The sequence below is a fragment of the Urocitellus parryii genome, chromosome 5, assembly GCF_045843805.1.
Source record: "Urocitellus parryii isolate mUroPar1 chromosome 5, mUroPar1.hap1, whole genome shotgun sequence".
NCBI classification, from domain to species: Eukaryota; Metazoa; Chordata; class Mammalia; order Rodentia; family Sciuridae; genus Urocitellus; species Urocitellus parryii.
The window spans coordinates 129596366-129617183 of record NC_135535.1 but is presented as its reverse complement, the minus strand read 5'-3'; the positions used below and the strand labels follow the sequence as shown (position 1 = coordinate 129617183).

Below are 20818 nucleotides of genomic sequence, written 5' to 3'. Positions count from 1 at the left end.
CAGGAAACTCACTATAATGTTGAAGCTCGTGAAGGTTTGGTCACTTTCCTTCCAAATGATGACTTACATGGTGGAAGGAACACTGCTGAACTATACACAGTGTTTGAAACTATATACTTTGTTTGAAACTGAGCTTGTGCCTGGTCACAGGACACAGGCCACCAAAAATAAATCAATCACAAAGACATTGGTAAATTTAAAGCTATACGATTCTAAACAGACTCAATTCAACAGAGAGTTTTTGATGGCTCTTAAGACAACTAGGAGGTTGGTTTCAAGCACTGGAATGAATGGAGCTCTTCAGTTTATCCCATGACACATGACAAAACATACCAAAAAGTAGAATGATTCAAAAACAAAACTAATCAGATTATAGCCAATTGTCTGAGTGCTTCATGACCACTGAAAGCCCACTCTTCTCTCCAGAAACCACCTTCCAATTGTCCAAATTGATGTCTGATATTGCTTAAAAGGATTCCATCCTTCTAAGAGTGTTGAAAACAGATATTTTTTTTAAGAGACACAACCTGATAATAGTCCTCATCATGATCTGTGTCTCTCAAAGGGACTGTCACCTGTAACTCCTAGCTGGTTGTTTTATTTTCTGCTTGGGAGGGGGAAAAGGAAGGAATGGGCTGTCCTTAATTGTTGCTTTGTTTGATTTATTAAATTCAGAGTCATTATCTAAAATGGGGGTAATCTCATTAGAACATAGACTGTTCTATTATTTCTTGGGATGGGGTTAATTTCATATTTGTAGAGTCATAAAGTAAAGAGTTCAAAATCCAATTACAAAGGCTTAATTTCATAGCAACTAAAGAGAAACATTTCTATCATAAAGGAAAATAAATACTTCGCTACTTCGGGAAACGATTTGTCAGGAACTGGGGGCCTAGGAGGAGGGTCTCCATTACTGTCATTCAACTTTACATGATAATGCATCACATAGGGTTTCCAGTCGGTGGAAGGGAGTAAATTTAATCAGCTGAAGTCAAAGTAATCAGGCTAGGGTTGACACATTTCAAGAAAGGTCAGCGTTAAGCACATTTTCTCATCCTTAACTCAGTTACCATGTCATCGTCTCTGAGTTAGTATTCCTCCAGCTTGAATCTATAAAATGGATGTCTGCTGCAAAGCGCTAACTATGTTAGGACTAACAGGATTTATTTCACATTCTATTATTTGTTATTCCTCATAATTTTCCATGTGTCATGCTGGAAGACTGGTGAGGTAATGTGATTAAAGCTCAGAGTTGAACAGCTAAATGTATATTAGCAAATCAATCTGAATTTGTGCATAACCCAATCATGGTCCCACCGGCCATGGAGAGGAAATTCATTTGCCTACATTATTCCTTAACTCAGTTATCATTTGGGAGAATTGGTGGTGCAGTCACATGTGACTTTAGTGTTGGTATGGAAGCACCACTGAACTTTGGAAACATCTGCCCTGAATTGGTCTTCTCCAGAGTGGCTGGCAGATTTTGCCACAAGGAAGGGACACTGGAACAATGCCATGTTGGGAATGCATTTCAGAGACAGCAACCCTTTCCCACCAACCCCTTTGCATTTCAGGTCCCAATACGCCAGCATTTCCCCCTCATCCTCTGTCTGACCCACTCTGTGGATAGTACCTGTGGGCACATCCAGGCCTTGGCTTCTAGCAAAGGAGATATAGCCAAAAGGAGTTCATTTCACATCTTTGCTCCCAAAGTTCCAAGGGATTCCCAAGATGATTGAGGAACAATTGCATATCCCACATCAGATTCCATCAAACATTCACTAGATACTCATGTTACTCAGTGGTAGGCAAATCTGGGATAGGCTCGGGGGGCCCATCCTGCTCCACTGCTCACTGGAGCAGCAATGTGTTAACAGCCCTAGTCCTCAGAGGGCAATGGCAGCTCCTGGGGCCTCCCAACTGCCCAGCAGTGACTTGGTACATGGGGAGAAGATGGCACATTGAGCACAGGCTATGATTTTGTTAAATAAGCTCTCGGAGCGTTCATTCTTATGTGCTCTCTTCATAGTGTGATTCTGAAATGATATTGAATCTGTAAAACACCATAATGGCTTTACATTGCTAATTCTAGAAATTCAGTCCATTACCCAAGGGCTAACACTCCAATAAGAAGCCTCTGGGCTATTGAGTAAACAAGATGAACTCTCCAAGAGCAAAGCAGAGCACTTCTTCTGTATTAGACACAAAAATGCTTTTACTCTCCAAACAAAGTAAAAGAGAAATTTTTTCTTCTCTGAATCTGTTTAACTTTCAATATGAAAGTGTCAGAAATGATTGTTCACCCTGTCAAAAACCACAGTCCGGACTACTCTTATGGTACTTTTCCTTTTCCTGTAAGAACACATAAAATAAAGCTGAACGCAGACATGAGGAGGAAATGAGACAAACAGCCTGCCAGGGTGGGAAAATCACTCATTCTTCAGTTGCTAGTCTTAGATTCAGACTAACTTCAACACTTATAGCAATTATCAATGAAGTGCTCTAACTAGACTCTCTCTGCCTATAGCACTGGAAAACGGGGCCACCTGAATCTAAGGTCTTTCCCAGCACTAAATTTTCATCAACTCTTTTTGTTTTGTTTTGTTTTTGCTTTATGATGCCCCTACTTCACAAAATCACTGGGCTGTTCCAAAAGATATTTAACTTTCCTTTTTTGCTTCATAGAAATCACTGTCACTGATTTTTTTTTCCATGTAGTGAAATCATTGTTTGGGTTCCTGTTATCTGTGAAGCACATGATAGCCATGTTCACAATGTCACTTTTATATGAGTCACTCATTGCTTCGGCCAAGCCAACCCCTGCAGGCTTAGGCCTTGTGAACAAGCAAAGTTCACACCAATGTCTGATATTGGCTCTGCAGAGAAACAAAGTACGTCAAATGATTCAAACACCATCCTCTACGTGTTCAGAAAGGTTTTGTCCAGAGACATACATAAGTAAGCTAGATTGATGGTTGACTAAATTTTGGGAGTCAGAGAAGTTTGTACTTTTTTCTTTTTTTAATTCACCAAAAATTGGGTATGACATTCTAAGAAAACATAAGCATGTGCTTCATTTGGGATTGTGCTACACATACATGTGAGAAGTCCAGGTCCACTCCCCAAGGGATATTTACATTTATTTCTGCTCTGTCCCCAAATAGAATAAAACCAAAGAAAAGAGAATTTTTTTTTAAAAAAAGTATAAATCCATAAACATTAAAGAAGTGAAGGAAAGGAATGGTAACAAAATTGTGAGAGCCATAAGACAGAAAGAATAGTAGGGTTAGTATTTTGTTATATTTCTTTAACTAAATTAAGGTAATTTGTTAATTATTAGCAATATCATAAAAGCATATAATCCTCTGTTATCCAAATGTTACAACCGAGTCTCATTTGTCCCCATGTACCTGCTGCTCCCACACCTTTCACTTTCTTTTGCTCCCTTTATCTCTTCTGAGAGCTTTCCTCAAACAGGTAAGGCAGAGCTGATCTCCCTTACTTTTCTTTTTCATAGCAGGCTGTGCCCAAAGGCTAACCAGGGCATCTACCACATTATAATACAACCCATGCTCACTTATTATGAGCACTCTTCTCTGAGCTCCCACAGGCCCAGGTTAGTATCTCATTCTATTGTATGTCCAGGCATTCTGTATCAGGCCTGGTAATTGATAGATGCTCAGTAAGTAGAGTCAACAAGGCAGTTGTTTAACCACCACTGATTTGAGCTCCACTTTCACAGTTTACAATGTTGCTGGGAACCAGCTGCCTTCATGGGGACTACATTTCCTGGAACCCCTGACATTCAAGTGAGTCCTCTCCAAAGTTCTGTCCATAGAAAATTAGACAGAAATTAACACATGGCAGTTCCAGGTCTGAATGAAAATGCCTTCTGCCATTTCCCATGGTAGTTCTTCCCTTGTGTGCTAGCTGAGTTAGAAGGCCAGGTGACAGCTATGCCTGAATAGCAGCCACAATCATTGATTGGATTCTATGCAAAAAGGAAAGTCTAATGTATCAGGCAACCGAGGATGTGAGATTTATTTGTTATTGCAGCTAACACTGCCTAACACAATGCACTACCTAATATAGTGGCCAACTAAATGAACCAAAGCCTGAAAAAATGTGTATCATTTGGTAAATATTTATAGAAAAGCCAATCACAAATAGGAACTTGAAATTACCTTCAGGAGGTCCAGTTTCAGCTGCAGCTCCCCCTGAGTGGATGAGCACAAAGCACCAACAATGATGCTCATATACTCTTCAGCATTGATGACTGAGAGCTGCTCCAAGATGCTGAGTGAGGCTCCACGGTAGCACTCATCGTCCAGGAAGATCTTGATGAAGGGTACCATGCCATGGTCTTTCAGGACAACTGGGGACCAGACAGATAAGATGGGGCTGGAGCATGGAGCCTTGGTACTTCAGTTTCACTCTTAAGGAATGCTTTGTCTTTAAACTCATTTTGCTACATTTTAAGTATTCTGTTTGCCTATTGGTATGCCCATTATAAATTAAAATGAAAAAAAGGAAGAGAGAAAATATGAAGCTGAAAATTTTTAAAAACTGCTTTCTTCATCATTGAGAATCTTATTTTGGGGTGGGGGGAAATTTTCATCAATATCTCCATCGGAGATAAGTTTAAGATAGGAGAAATAAGTTCAAGACAACTATAGTTAAGAACAATGTCTTATAGTCTTGTAGGAAAAAAGAGGGAGAAAAAACACCTTCTTTTTAGAAACCTAGGTAATTGGAATTTTAACTAGATATCCCTTGCCCTTTGTTTCCCTATAACTTGATAGTCCAGAGAGACAATACTCTCTTTTTTTCTGCTAAAATTCTTGCAGAAAACAAACTAGAATCTGAGAACATATTTAATTTCTGGGTAGTTTCTTGGGGAGAAAATAAAGGAAAACAAGTTGGTTTAAAAATAATCCTAAACATTTTTTCTTCCCCAGAATTGATTTTTGGAGTAGTTCATGTGGAGTAAAAAACTAGGCAGTAACTTGCCCAAACTAATGTGGATTTGAGAAGCTCAAGTCCGTAATGCAGAATTAGTTTAATTGTGGGCTGAGTACTCCCCTACCTGACCATCCCCATGGAGGCTTGCTGAAATAGTAGCTTCCTCAGCTCTACCTTGACTTACTACTAGTTAAATGTCTGAGAGTGAGCTGAGGAATATAAACTTTAACTAGCCCCTCTGGGGAATGTTTTATAGTCTAATGTTAGAGACTTCCCTTTGCTATAATGAAATAATAGCTTTTTACATTTAGGATAGTTAATCTATAAGAACCTCAGATAAAGATACCTAAATCACAGAACAAACTGCCCATTGATATGACTGTTGGTACATGTTTCATATTATTTTAAATATATGTATGTATGCATGTGTGTGTATGTGTGTATTGCACATACTTTCTTAAAAATATAGAAACAACATGATCTTAGAAAGCTAAAAAAAAAGTCGGGGGGAGGGAGTCTGGGGATGGATAGAGTTTCAAGATTACCCTGGCCAGGAGGTATGTCCAAATTATATTTCTTAAAAAGTACTAACTTCCTTTAATTGTCTTTACCTCTTTAGCTGTTTCCTTTTCTCTTTTTGGATCTATAGTCATTGTAGCAGAATATTAATGGATTTTACTTGAAAAGAGGGAAGGGGCTCTGTAATTCCCATTAATTTAGAAACTGCTAGATTAAGTACAGTTTCTTTGCTCACCAACCTTATTGCATAACCTTAGAGTAAAAAGTGTCAACCAAGATGTCTATCAATTTACTGTTGGTCACTGAACACCAATCAGCAGATAGACATTACACATAGCATTGATACTGGTTGTTCCCTGAATATAACTTTTGAAAATTCATGTAGATAACTAGGAAATAATTAACATTTTAATAAATAATGACAAGGCAAAGTTGGTACCATTCTTACCTGCATTCCGAACCGAGCCTTTCAGAAGTGTGACCACAGTTCTCAGCATCACACAGGTGAGTTCTCTTTCTGGATCCTGAATGCCAGGACTATACTCTTTGTTTCCTATCATATTAAAGAATCAACAAAAATCCAAGTACACATTAACTTCATTAGTTTCTATTCTCTTAAGAAGATGTGAATACAGTACTTCTATTATAAGGGAGTGTGAACCCCAATTCTTGAGATATGACACTACTACCCTCAAAAGCAGTGGTTCTCCAATGTGAGCATTATCAGAATCCCCTAGTTGGATTGCTGGTAAAATCCAGAGCTTCATGCTGTGTCCCATCCCCAGAGGTTCTGAATTAATAAGTCTGGGATGAGAGCCTACAACTTGCCTTTCTAACATGTTCCCAGGTGATGCTGATGAGGAGGGTCCACTGACCATGCTTCACTTTAAGAAGCATTGCCTCGCCTTCTTATTCTCTTTTCACCACTTTTACAGTTCACCATCATCCCTGGGAGAGAGTACAGCTCATACTCAAGCCATTCAGAAGCTCAAGAGATTTGAGCATAAGACGTGTCCCCACTAAATCCATGAGGGCAAAACCAGGTTTCTGTTCACCATTGAATCCCAGCACCAGAAAAGTGCCTAAACAAGTGGGAAGCTCAATACATATTTAGAGAATGAATGAATAAATGAGTACAAAGTATGGCTTATTACCAGGAGACAGAATACCTATGAATAAATAAAGCACGTTTTAAAACACAAAGCACAAAGTAAGACTGACTACTTTAGCTTGCTAATAAGCTCAAACTCTCCTAGAAATGCTTATAAGTCTGGGATGAGACTTAGAAGCAAATATATGACAGAAAGCAATACGGAACTAGAACAATACAAAAACACTTAAAAACAAAGACTGTGCAAAGATTTCTCAGTTAAATGCCAAGGAAAGCTAATTTGCTAACTTTATTCATGACCAGATTTAGGGCATGGCTTGAATGTGTCCTCCAAAATTTAAGTGTTAAAAACTTAATTATGCATTAATAATATTTGAAGGTGAGGCTTTTGCGACATAATTAGGTTTAGATGAGGTCATGAGAGTGGAGACCCTGTGATGGGATTAGTGACCTTATCAGAGGAGAATGAGAGATCCAAGAATAGAATGCTGGATCCTTTGTCCTTTGCTGCCCCCCACCATGTTTTGATGGAAAAAGAATGCCTTCACTAGATGCTTGCACCATGATATTGGACTTCCTAGCCTCCAGAAGCATGAGCTAAATAAACTTCTATTATTTATAAGTTATCCAGTCTATAGCATTATGTTATAATGACAGAAAAGGGACTAAGACAAAGCTACTAAAGAACAGAAATTTGCATATAACAAAACTGTCCAGGAAATTTGCATATAACAAAACACACAAAGCATTCTGGAAGCCCATTGTCCTCAATCCTGATCAGACTTGCAAATATTCTCAGGACAGGATAGGCCTTTTCTGGCCTCCAAAAGGTGCCCAAGCTCTTCCTGGAGTATCTACCTCAGTCTTCCATGCAACACCATGCAAGTGTAGGGATACAGAAATGAACCTTTTCTGAGCACCTGCTATGTACCAGGCACAGCAATGGGGCCTTTTTCTTTAATTCTAGGAAGATTTCTATGATGTAGCTATTATCAACATGTTACTGAGAGGGAAGCAAGTCCAAAAAGACAAAGTAACTTTGCTAAGACCTCTCCATTTGTAAGTAATAAGGCCAGGATTTCAGCTCAATCCTTATTATTGCCTGGCTCCAACACCCATGATCTCTCTCTCTGCTTCTTCTCCTCAGATAGACTCAGGAAATAAACAGGCTAATGATGACCTTGGCTTAAGTCTGAAGCAGATTCTCAAAAGCCCCAAAGGCCAGAGAGTCCCCAGGCACTCCTAGCCTGTGCAGTGGGACAAGGAGAGGAGAAAAAGGTGAGGAGAGATAAACAGTCAGGTTCTTGTGTTCTGGGGTCCCTCCTCCAGGCTGATTTCACAGAACAGCAGATGTACACAGAACAAGGGAAAGACAAGAGAAATAGGAAAAGGAAGTTTTGTGCCTATTTTCCATCTGAAAATCACTGGAGGTGGGGGCTACAGAGTCCCATATACAGGGTCCCCAGCAGGGTTTATGGCTGGGACATGGTAAAGAAATTAAAGGGCCCAATGCCCATTCACTGTGCACTTTCATGAGGACATAAGGCACCCCAAAGTGTGCCTTATGTCCTTTTAGGTTGCTGAAGTTGAGACCCTGGAGTGCAGGGACTGAGGCAAGTGCCAAGGGTATAGCCAAGAAGGCACAAGTGGCTGCCCAACAGGGCACACAAAGTGGGACCAAAACTTGGAGGTCCTGGTGACCCCTCTGCCAGTGGGGAACCATCAGACCAACAGTGTGGAGTGAGCAAGGCCATATCTCAGAAGATCCTTAAAGAGCAGAGCTCTTCCAGAAGCCTAGAGCTCTCCAGCTCCCATTACCCTTTGCATTACTGAAGATCCACAGGTCCCCAGCTATCTCCCATTACATACCCAGACAGTGTCTAGGATGGGAAATACTTAAAAACTAAGGGCCTGGGTTAGTCCCAAGTGCATTCTAAAATTGCATCCATCACTTTTACCTTCTCATGGGGAAGACTGGGAAGCCTGCCTACTCTTTGTGATGCCATGTGTCTCAGGGACACCTTCTCTGACCTTCATGATGCCCAGTGCCATAGGTATGCTTACATTCTCTGTCACATCAAGGGGTAGCTGGGTTGGCATACAGACCAAGCCTGGCTAATACGGATCCCAGCCCACTTTCCCATCCCTCCCTATTCTCTGAGGCCGCACCTGACTTCCTCATGATCTTGGCCTGCTTCCTCAGCTGGGCCAGCAGCAAGCCCAGCAGCCCTGAGTCCCTGAAGATGTCAGTGAAGAGAGGGTCACTGCCAGTGATCTTGAGGATGCTCTGCAGTGCCACAAGGGTACAGGATGGCTCAGGGCTCTCCTTGATCAGACGCTGCACCTTCTGCAGGATCTCATGGGGCACGTAGCACATCTTGAACACCAGTGACTCCAGGAGCTGGAAAAATTGCACCTGCACTGGGGTAGGCTTCAGGGGTACAATCTCCACAAACTGTGAGATGGGCTGCAGGGTCCACTCCAGAAGGAAGAAATTCCGAGGGTTCCAAGCCCACATGGTCTTGATGGCCAACAGGACTTGCGTGCAGAGGACAGCATCATTGGCTTTGTGGAAAACACTCTGCAGAACCTGGAAGGCCTGCAGATTCTTAACACTCACACCTAAAGATGAAAACAAGAATAATCCTGCAAGTCATTTCTCCCATTTAGAAATATGTGCTTGCATTATCATTAGAACACCCTATTTGAAGTTTCTATTTTCTAGGTCTTGTGTATATGCATCTATCAAAATCCAAAAAGGTCATCCCCTCAGGATATGAAAAAGGCTGGAGCTGCACTGTCAAAGATATGTTGGTTAATAGAGCACTCTAACTGTGGCCACTGTGAACCAAGATGTTCCAAAAGCGTCAAAACACACTGGAGTTCCAAAAGAAAGTTGAAAGAAAAGAAAAAAAATTATCCCATGAAGAGTCATTTGTATTGGCTGCATGTTGAGGTGTTACATTTTGGATATATTGAGATAAATAAAATACATGACCAAAAATAATTTAACCAGTTTCTTCTTATTTGAAATTACATGATTTGACTAACATTGTGTTTCATTGGCCAGAGCTGGTCTGGGAGAATTATTTTCAATTGATTAAAATCAAATGATGGCAAAGATGACCAAGCAAATCAGTTTCATTTCTAGATAAGCCATTAAAGAATATACCTTCCTAACTCGCCCGGCCTTTTTCTCCAGGTGAAAAGACGACTCTCATTCTCTCTCATGTAGGAGATGCTTCATCAGAAAGCTCTTTGCCTACAGCCCTCTCTCCTTGGATACCAGAGAAGTTTCTGAAACTGAAATCTCTGGTCCAACATTCCCCTGAACATTATCCATGTCCCTGTGTATCTGCTGAAGCCCACCCAGTGGCCCTTCTTAAGCTGGCCCCTATGGCTTTCCACTCTTCGGCCTCGGCTCTGCAGCAGCTCCCCCTTCCTCAGACTCACCCAACTGTTCAAGGCCACATTTTTTTCCCTAGACAGTACAACCTACCTTTAAAGTCTTCCCTTTCACTTCAATCTGGAACAATCACACTTAGCCTTCAAAACACCTTCCACCAGGCACCTCTGTGCAGGGTTTCCTTACTGACCCATGGGATGTCACAGCTGTGTCAGATGCATTTGTCAGCCAGTTCTCTAGCAGAATATATTCAGTGTGTGCACAAGGTCTCTAAAGAGAAGCTTAAGGAAGCAGGCACCTGGCCTGTTCACACCGGCACCCATGTGGCACCCATGTGTGTGCAGACTGAATTCATCAATTAACCAATCATATCTCAAAGTACTAAGAAGAGAAGTCACTGACTCTGAGCCTAGGAGGTTGATTCAAGATCATCAAACTTCATCACAAATATTAGAGTCTCCACGAGGTGGGTGGTGGAATCAGAGAACTCCTCCAATCTTTTCCTTTATTAAGCAATATTTCTTCTGAGTTCTACACAAAACAAACTTCCTCATTGTAAAAAGCTGTAGTTGCACATCTGGGTAAGTGTATAAAGGGGAGATTTCAAACTCACGGATCATTTCCCCAAAAGCTATGGCCATATCAGACTCTCCTACCTTAACAGGTAAACACAGAAAAAGGGGGGGGGGACCTGCATAGACTTATCAGGGCACAGCATTGACTCCATTGGGGTTACCCAGAGACACAAGAAGGACCCACCAGAAGTCTCACGATGGAACTTGAAGCCTTCAAGCTGAGGGTAAGTGACACTGTCAAACACCTTCAGCTCTGACCTCCCACAGGTTGTCAGCCACACTACTAGTCCAACAAGCTCCTCCAGGTGGGGGTCCACTTCACCCTGAGTCAGTCCGTCGTACCTGTGGGGACAGATGAGGCCATCTCCCTGCACATCTTGCATGGAGCAGCCACATTTGTGCCTGGTGCTCCTCACAAGGAGACAGAGGCAATGCAGATCTGTCATATTGGGGAAGACCCCAAAGATCTTAAACCAGAGGCACCATGTCACCAAAGACAAGGAGAACATCCTGGATAAATGCTATTATGTTTGCAAACTTCAGCTAAATAAGTGCTACCAGAATACAATAATCCCCTCTTATTGGTGTTTTGCACTCCAAAGTTGCAATTACTCCTGATCAATCATGGCCCTAAAATATTAACTGGAAAGTTCCAGACACAAACCATTCATAAGTTTAAAATACCTTTTCTTAGGGTATATTTTCATATAATTGTTCTATTTTAGGATTTGTTATTGCTGTTATACATTTATTGCACCCAATTTATAAATTAAATTTTATCATAAGTATGCATGTACAGGAGAAAAAAATAGTACATCTAGCATTCAGTTGCAGGCATTCACTTGGGATCTTGGAACATATTCCCTGCCCATAAGGAAGAACTAATATCTAGAGGAACCTGTGAAAAACTACAACTCTGTTCAGAGAATGGCTGCTTTCTAGGCTGGATTCTCAAAAGACATAAGCTTAGGGCATGAGCAAAGAAGGGGCACTTCCAAAATGAGTCAGTATTTCCAAACAGCAATGAAACATCATTAGAAAGAACTAGGTTTCAGTAGATTTCCTCCGGCTTACCATAAGGTTGAATATTGCTTTGATTTTAGCTACTTATGCACAGGTGAGCTACCTTGCTCTGCTCATGAGGAAGAGCCTCTTCAGGCTCATTTCACCTCTGGTATTTCAACAGGAAAAGGTGCTTTCATTAAAGCAGGGAGGAAAGACAATGAACTGAAATGGGTGCTTCCCCACACTTCCTACAATAGGCTTATTTCCACCTCCTGCCTTCTACAAGAAGTCTCGGAAGAGTTGACCTGTGATTGAGCCAAAGAAATGTGTAGAAAATGCCATACATATACCACCACAGTGGCCATAGCCATCTGGTCATGGTCCAGACTGATGTGAAATGTGATGTACCCACAGAGGGACATTTATTCCTAGCATCCCTTTGGAGCAAGTCCCTCAGGTTATTGCCATTTAATCACATTCCAGTGGAGACTGAACTGAGGGACTTCAGTACCTCTCATCCAAGTCACTCCCTCTAGGTTCAAAACCTTGCTCTGTTGTGAAGTCCAGTGGTAATCTACACCCTAAAGAGGAGAAGCAAAGCAAAGCCCAGAGGAAGACACATCAGAAAGAGAAATTAGGAAAACTATCCCATTCACAATAATCTAAAAAAAAAAAAAAATAGGAATCAGTCTAATGAAAGAGGTGAAAGACCTCTACAATGAAAATTACAGAACAGTAAAGAGAAAAACAACAGAAAGACCTCCCATGATCTTGGATAGACAGAATTAATAGTATCAAAATGTCCATACTACCAAAAGCATTATATAGATTCAACGCAATTCCCATCAAAATTCCAGTGATACTCTTCATGGAAATAGAAAAAGTACACATGAAATTAATCTGGAGAAGCAAGAGACCCAAAATAGCGAAAGCAATCCTTAGCAAAAAAAGCAAAGCAGGAGGCATCACAATACCAGACCTAAAATTATACTATACAGCTACATTAGCAAAAACAACATGGTATTGGCACCAAAACAGGCAAGAAGACTAATAGAACAGCATAGAAGACACAGAGACAAATCTATAAAAATACATTACTTCATACTAGACAAAGGCACCAATAACATACCTCAGAGAAAAGAGAGCCTCTTCACAAATGGTGCTGGGAAAACTGGAAATCCATAAGTAGCAGAATGAAATTTAGCCCCTATCTCTCATCCTGCACAAAACTCAGTTTAAAATTGATCACGGTCCTAGGTATTAGATCAGAAACCCTACACATAACATAAGAAAATGTAGGCCCAACACTCCAACATATCAGCTCAGGAATTGACTTCTTCAACATGATCCCTAAAGCTCAAGAAGCAAAATCAATAATCAATAAACAAAATGGTATCAAACCGAAAAGCTTCTTCAGAGCAAACGAAACAACCAAGAGTGTGAAGAGAGAGCCTACAGAATGGGAGAAAATCCTTGCTACCTGCACCTCAGACAGAGCATTATTTTCAGGATATATATTTTTTAAAAACCTTTAAAAACACCAGAAACATCCCCAAATAACCCAATCAATAAATAGGCAAAGGAACTGACACTTTACAGAATAAGAAATATAGTCAACAAATACATGAAAAAATGTTTAACATCTCTAGCAAAATAGAGAAATGCAAATTAAAACTGAGAATATAATGAGAATCCATTTCACTTCAGTCAGAATGGCAATTATCAAGAATACAATTAACAATAAATGTTGTCGAGGATGTTGGGAAAAGGGTACACTCATATATCGCTAGTGGGACTGCAAATTGGTGCAATCACTATGGAAAGCAATATTGAGATTCCTCAGAAAACTTGGAATGGGAACACAATTTGACCCTGGTATTCCACTCCTCAGCTTATACCCAAAGGACTAAAAATTAGCACAATATAGTGATGTAGCCACATCAATGTTTATAGCACCTCAATTCACAATAGCTAAGCTATGGAACTAACCTAGGTGCCCTTCAATAGATGAGTGGATAAAGAAAATGTGGTATATATACACAATAGAGTATTACGTAGCCATAAAGAAGAATGATTTTATGATGCTTACCAGCAAATGGATGGATCTGGAGACTATCGTGCTAAGTGAAGTAAGCCAGTCCCAAAAAGCCAAAGGTTGAATGTTTTCTCTGATAGGTGGAAGCTAACCCACAAGAAACAAATAATCAGAGTGGGAGGACAATAGAAGTGCAGTAGATTAGGCAATGGGGAATGGAGAGGAGGGGGCAAGATAAGCAAAGGGAAAACAGTAGAAGGAATCTGACATAGTTTTGCCATGTACAAATATGAAAACAACACAGTAAATCCCACCACCATATACATCAATAAGAATAGAACTCTAATTAGAATAAAATATAGTCCATGTTTGTATAATTATATCAAAATGAACTATGTATAACTAAAAAGAACAAATAAATTTATGAAAAAATAAAAGCTTGAACCATCAAAGAATTTCCTTGATTTCCATTGCTTGCTCTTTCTAATCTCTAGGCACAACCTGAAGATGATATAGCAAGTCAGAGTGGAAGACACTATCCCAGACCCAGCTGCACAATGTTTTTATTTGGTTTTCCCAAAGCTTAAGGATCTGGGAAAGAAGTACTTCATTTGGGACTACACCCCAGAAAAACACAGTAGGGGAGAAGCCACACAAGGCAGGGGAGCACAAGAAGCCAGTGTGAGAGCATTATGAGCCAGAACCTCGCTGGGCAACTGCAGTCAGTCCTTCTGGGGAACTCACAGAGTGCAAAGCTTTCCCACCCAAGGGCACTTTTGCTGAGCATTTACCTATCAGCTCCTGTCAATCATTGGTCAAGAGCTGCCCCTGCAAGGTGTCAACTCCTACACATGTCCAGCCATCCAAGAACACCGGTAGGGAAGCCGACAACAGCCCCCAGAAAGCCCCCAACATAGACATGTGGGCTCTGACAGGTGAGAACCAGGCCAATAGCATGACACCAAGCAGACTTGAAAAATTTACCCTGTTGCCCATGGATTTTGAAGGAAGTGGTCACCACCTCAGTCTGCATGTTGGGTTATTTTGCTGTGAGGGGTCTCTCTGGTCATGCTCCAGGGAGTTTTACACTTCAGAAGATATGCTGAGGGGCTTCAATAACTGGCTTCCACACTAGCATCCCAGATGATTCTAAGGACCATGGCAGGGATGTTCCCATTTCTCCCCACCACCAGGCATAGGCACTTACCGTAATAATACCTTGAGTAACAGAGGGTAACCCTCCCCGTTTTCAAACTCCAGGAGCAGAGCTGAGGAGATGGGGTAGGAGTCCTTCACAAAGCCCAAGATGAGGTTCACAGCTTCGCTCACCTCGGGAGGTGGGAGAGTGTCTGCCAGCCTGGAGAGGTTCTGAACTGAGAGCCGGACACAGTCAGCAGCTGTAGAAGGGAAGCACAGCACTGCTGAGCCCAGAAGCAAGAGCTTGGCTGCTATAGTCTCTCCCTATCCCTGCCACCCTCCTCCACTTTAAACTGGATGTCAGATGTGAGTGAGATTGAATCCAGAACATGTCCTACAGACTCTTGGTTCAAAGAGAAGCTTCCCCCATGGGAAGGGCCATCATGAAAGCCAAATCCTGCAGGCCAAGCAGGTGACACAGAAAAGGAGGGAAGAATTTTAGCCCCCTGTTCCTCTTTCCCAGCATACAGGAAAGTCCAGGTCCCTGAGGAACAAGATGCAAGACACAAGACCCGAGCGTCCTGGAAGACCTGAAGGAAACAGTGTTGGGAGCCGAGTATGGAGAGCTGAGCAGGAATTATTGATTAAAAGTGAGGGAAGGATCGGTGAATACATGAAGAGGCAGAGAGGGAAAGGATGTGTGTTTCAGGTGGTGAAGAAGCCATGGGATTAGAACAGCGTCGGGAGGGCCACAGGGGAGAAGGAAGATGGCTGACCACATGAGGGACCGGGCATGAGTCAGAAAGAGAGGCCTTCAGACTTGCATCGGAATGGATCCCTGTTTTCAGGGATGTCTCACTGAATGGAAACTCTTCTGAGTGCTGGAAAGCCACACCAGTGGAACATGAGATAATGCATGCTTGGTCTCTGAGCAGTGAGGACTCAGAAGCACCTGAAGTCTGCACATTGGGCAGAAAAGCGCCAAGAGTTGCTGCTGTGTCAGGGAATTGCCAGACCAGCCTTCCCCTCCTGACGACCTCCTGGCCCCTAAGCCCACAGAAGCCAACCCTTCCCTTAAAGAGGTTCTGGTCTTAGCGCTCTGGGTGGCAGGCTCCCCACTTAGGTGAAATCTTCTTGAGTGGTTGTTGTCTTGGGCAGCAGAGGACAACATAGGCAGAGACAACCCCCACCCAAGATCCCCAAGGCCCACAACCTCTTCTCAGCTACTTAGATTCTAGCTGTTGAGGAGGACTAAGAGAGACTGAGTTATTGAGATACAGCTTAGCCCTCCACTGTTAACACTGGGCTCTGGTTTCACAGAGAGCTTTGAATCTCCAAACTAGGATGACATGTCCTGTAGGAACTCTGTTACAGTCAGAACATAGGCTTGTTGGACTTTCCTGGTTCTCACCATCTAATGCCACCTATTGTAGGAGACCCCAGAAAGAAAACAAATCATAGAACAGGGGTTTGTGAATATGTAAGTGAAGTATAAAACTCTCGTTAGCAGCTTGAGACCCTAACGAGCTTCCACAGAGTCCATACCTGCAGGTCAGCCCAAAGGAAGGGCTGTCATGTTCCCAGCGTGGCTGCTGTGCTCAGCTGCTGGAACTGAGAAAATGTTGCTTGGTGGGTGGGAGGTGAGCTAAGGTGAACCTTCCTCAAAATGTCCTCCTTGGAACTAGCCTATGGAGGTTCCCTCTCTGCCCTATGAGGGACCAGCCGCTGAGATGAGGCCTGTACCTTGCCCTGACATGCTAGGAGTCACAGTGGTCTCCTTGCTTCTTAGCATTGTCTAGGTCCTTGGATGTTAGATAATGCTAAGGGGAGGCCCTTAGGATTTATACTAGATTTAGCTTCTGCAACATCTTGCCTTTGATCAAAAGCAAGCAATGATGATGGGATGCTGAGACCAATGCAGCATCCATTTTATACACACAGACACACACACACACACACACACACACACACACCAAGCACTGTCTAAACATTTTCTGTGTGTCAACTCACTGAAGAATCACAAGAACCCAAGGAGATTATGTGTTATTATACCCATTTTATAGATGAGAGAACTGAGGCACCCAAGGGGTTGAATGCCTGAGGTCATTCAGAAGAGCTAGAGTCTATACACCCTGACTAGCTGGTTCCAGAGTCTATGACCTTCACCCCAACATGTGCTCCCCAAACCAGAAACTGAGGTGCTATCATCAGACATCTCTAAGTTTAAAAGTAGATCTTCACAAGGTCTTCTATCACTTTTAATCTTCACTTTCTTAATCTCCAAAATTCATCTCAAATAAACAAATGAGATAGTATACAAATGATCCCATTACCGTGTTTGTTTGATAGTATGAGCATGGTGAATGAAATCCCCTTTCCTCCCTCCCCTAATGGAGCATCAAGATGAATAATACAATCACTTTCACAAATGGTGCCAAGTATTATTGTACCATCCACAAGGCATATCTGTCCATTCACCTCTTCTTTGGTCCTGAAATTTATTCTGATATCAGAGGAACATCTCAGGGCCTCTCTGTAGAAAGTGGGCCCTAAGTCTTTACTCCAAGAGTTCAAAGAAAGTCTCCTGGGACCTACCCTGGAGGTATTGGATGATACTGGGGCTTTGAGCCCTGGAGATTGCCTTCAGCACACAGAAGGTGGGCTCTTTCCAGAAGTAGCAGCTGTGTTCCCGAAGACAGGTGGTGGCAATCAGTAGAGACTGAAGTTCACATCCTGAAAGAAATCCTTCCAGACCCTGAGACTCACTGCAAATGTTGAGTAACATCTGAAAAAAATGAAGGAAGGAAGGAAGGAAGGGGAAAAAAGAAAAGGAAAAGTGAAGAAAGTTCTTGTTAGAAAGACTCCCTTCTATGACTGATTTGCTCCCTGCTTCTGTGGAGCATTGATGGGCATATTCAGCAGAAAGGACTAGATTGTATGTATGGTCAATCTCTGTTGTTGACCATCCTGGTCAACACAGCCAGCTAGGGAAGGGGGCATGGCTGTGGCTCAAGTCTGAATGTTAAATCCCTACACAAGTGATTGCTATGTTTTCCAAATCAGGATATAGTAGGCGTTTTATCCATGGGTGATGCATTCTAAGATATCACCCAGACACCTTAAACCCTGTATAGTATTAAACCTTACATATACAGCTGGCCCTCTGTATCTGTGGGTTCCTATCCATGGATTCAACCAAATAAGGATAGAAAATATTTGTGAAAAATATTGCATCTGAAATGCAAATGTTCAATTTTTTTCTTGTTGTTATTCCCTAAAAATATAGCATAATATGTACTTATATAATATTTGCATTGTTAGGTATTATAAGTAATTTTGAGATGATTGCAGGCATAGAGAAAGTGTGCTCAGGTTATGTGAAAATGCTATGCCATTTTCTATAAGATACCCAAGCACCTACAGACTTTGGAATCCATGGAGAGTTCTAGAACCAACCCCCTAAGGATACCAAGGAACCACAGTACTACACTTTTTCCTATGCATATAGGCTTATAGTAAAGTTTAATTTATAAATTAGGTACAGTAAAAAATAAATAATAATAACTAATAATGAAGTAGAACAAATTGTAGGCATGTACTGTAATAAAAGTTACTTAAAACATGAATTGTTTGTTTATGGAGTTTTTCCTTATATTTTCAGACCAAAGTTGACTATAAGTAACTGAAACCACATAAGGGGAAACTCCTGTAACAGAGAAGTGATTAACTTCAGGGTCTTTTTATATGGAAACACAGAAAAATGACATCAACTATTAAGGGATAGAGTTAACAGGGCCTGGTACCATTTAAAAAGAGAGGTGTTCCAGAATTCCTGGTTGACACTCTACTCTGAAAGATCACGAAAGCTAGTTATCCTTTTACTCTAAATTAAGCCCCTTTTCCCTGCTAATCTAGTCTCCAAATGACTAGCAGAGGGACTTCCCATATCTTCCTGTTCATTTGGGATAAAATTCAAACCTTAGTTTGGCTCTCAGAGTCCTGCATGAACCAGGCCTGTCTCCTCTCTCACTATCAAATGCAGCTCTCCCTTGAGTTCTCAATGGTCTGATGGGACCTCCTTCCAGCTTGGGAAATATTGCAAGCCTCTTCCAGTAGGATGAATGTGATAGCCCCTGCCAGCTCCGTGATAGAGCAGCCATGGGGCTGGGCTACAGAGCCTAATACTAGGCAAGTGACCAAAGTTCTCACCTTGTTCTCACCTTGGGCCTGGATGACCATTTCTCTGTTCCTCTTACCTCTCTTCTCCTGGCTTTCCTCCACCCCAAATGGGCAAGGCTACATCCTGACTCCTGTCAAGGATCAGTCAGCTCTCTAGTTAAATGGCATGTCCTCAGAAGAGTCTCCATTGATGCATTCTCCACTAAAATCAGTCCTATGCCATCATTCCCCACACAACTCTTGACATTCCCTTCATAGCACTTACAAAAATGTGTTAAGGTCTGTAAATAAGTCAAAAATAACACCTGGTATTTTGCCAGAGAAATGTTAGAGTTCGTAAACAAGTCTGGATGGTGCCTGGCAAAATGTCAGAGGGAGTGGTTTGAGAAGTAACAAAAGTGAGCCATTAAGTGTGGAGATTCCCTATTGGTTGACTGATGTATCTAGTTTATGCTAATTAAGATAAGCTGTGCAAAATGTATAAATAGCTCTGTTGTCCTACAATAAACAGCTCCCATTCCTGCTGTATCAAGGTACACAAGTTATTCATCACCCCCTGGTTATTTTGCTGCAGACGGACTGCAGCAAAAATGGGTTGTTTTCCCCACCCCATTTGACTTCCCCACTTTTCTATCACCCATGGGAGTAAATATTACGTGTTTGCCACAAAAACCATAGGTCTGGAATAGAGCTGTACCCAGAAGGCACGCTGAACATTTCAGTAAGTGAAGAAATGAAAAGTCTTGAGGAATGTATGCATAGTCTGTCACCTGTGGTTTGCATTCATCTAAAGGACCTTGAAGTCACACTAGTTCCCTGCAGAGCATGCAAAAGTCATGCAGTAGATTTGCTAAAGAGCCCAGTGCAGCATCCTGGCCATCACTCAGAATAGGATTCATACTTAGGCAAATGAGGCCTAACTTTCAACAAATACAGGTTAAGGATAACCAGCATCAGTAGAATCTGCCAGAACACATGCAATGCTCTCCAGTAAAGATTATTAAACTTTGAGAATGGTCCAAAGCATATGAACACACATTGGAAATCTACTGAAAAGTCATAAGAACCTGCTTTGTGTGAGCTGCTGCCCCAGGCACTGAACACACCAAGACACATATTCCTCCCCACCATCCCCCTGCTCAGACAGAAGCACAGAAAGAGCTTCTGAAGAACTCAGCATCTCAGAAGCTGAGAAAGCAGAACCTGTCAGGAAGGGAGCAGGGGATGGAGAGAAGAAGTGAAGAAGCATGGGAAAGACAGGAAATGACAAGAAGAAACCACTGGATGCTCAGTGGCCTGAGACATCTTCTGAGAGGAGGGAAGGAAGTGACATCACAGAATAGTTAGAGGTGTAACTGAGGGAACTCAAGCCAGACCCCCAAACGCCAACCCTAGCCCCATCCACAACCTCTGTGACCCAGAATCAACAATTACTCATAGTTCCTTAGTCTTTATAGACTCAGGATGGCAACTCTACACACATCCTAGGATGGCAGAGAAGGCTATGGAGGTGACCCCTGTGAGACTCATGGACAGGCAGGTAGATGGTTAATATAGTCACGCATGGCATTAGAACATTTCAGTCAACAGTGGACACAATGTACAACATTGGTCCCATGAGACTGATAGAACTGAAAAATTCCTGTTGCCTAGTGACATCATAATAACATCCTAGCCACAAGGTATTACTCATATGTTTATGATGATGCTGGTATAAACACACACACTACACTTGCCAATTATATAAAATTATGGCACATAGAAATTTATACAATACAAAACCCTTGATCGTGATGATAAACAACTGTTACTAGTATATGCACTTACCATAATACACTTTTTATCATTATTTGAGAGTGTACTCCTACTTACTTAAAAAAAAAGTAAAA

At 41.8% G+C, this 20818-nt stretch overlaps 1 protein-coding gene across 2 annotated transcripts in view; it reads right to left on the bottom strand.

Moving 5' to 3' along the window:
* Positions 1-20818, bottom strand: part of Wdfy4 (WDFY family member 4) — a 253096-nt gene that overhangs the window by 218041 nt on the left and 14237 nt on the right. For both annotated transcript variants that reach the window (XM_077798738.1, XM_077798739.1), the window contains exons 5-10: positions 17346-17535; positions 14821-15010; positions 10758-10915; positions 8762-9214; positions 5930-6034; positions 4185-4375 (exon numbers count right to left, since the gene is read on the bottom strand). In XM_077798738.1, coding sequence (XP_077654864.1) covers positions 4185-4375; positions 5930-6034; positions 8762-9214; positions 10758-10915; positions 14821-15010; positions 17346-17535 — 1287 coding nt within the window. The remainder of the gene's footprint in view (positions 1-4184; positions 4376-5929; positions 6035-8761; positions 9215-10757; positions 10916-14820; positions 15011-17345; positions 17536-20818) is intronic.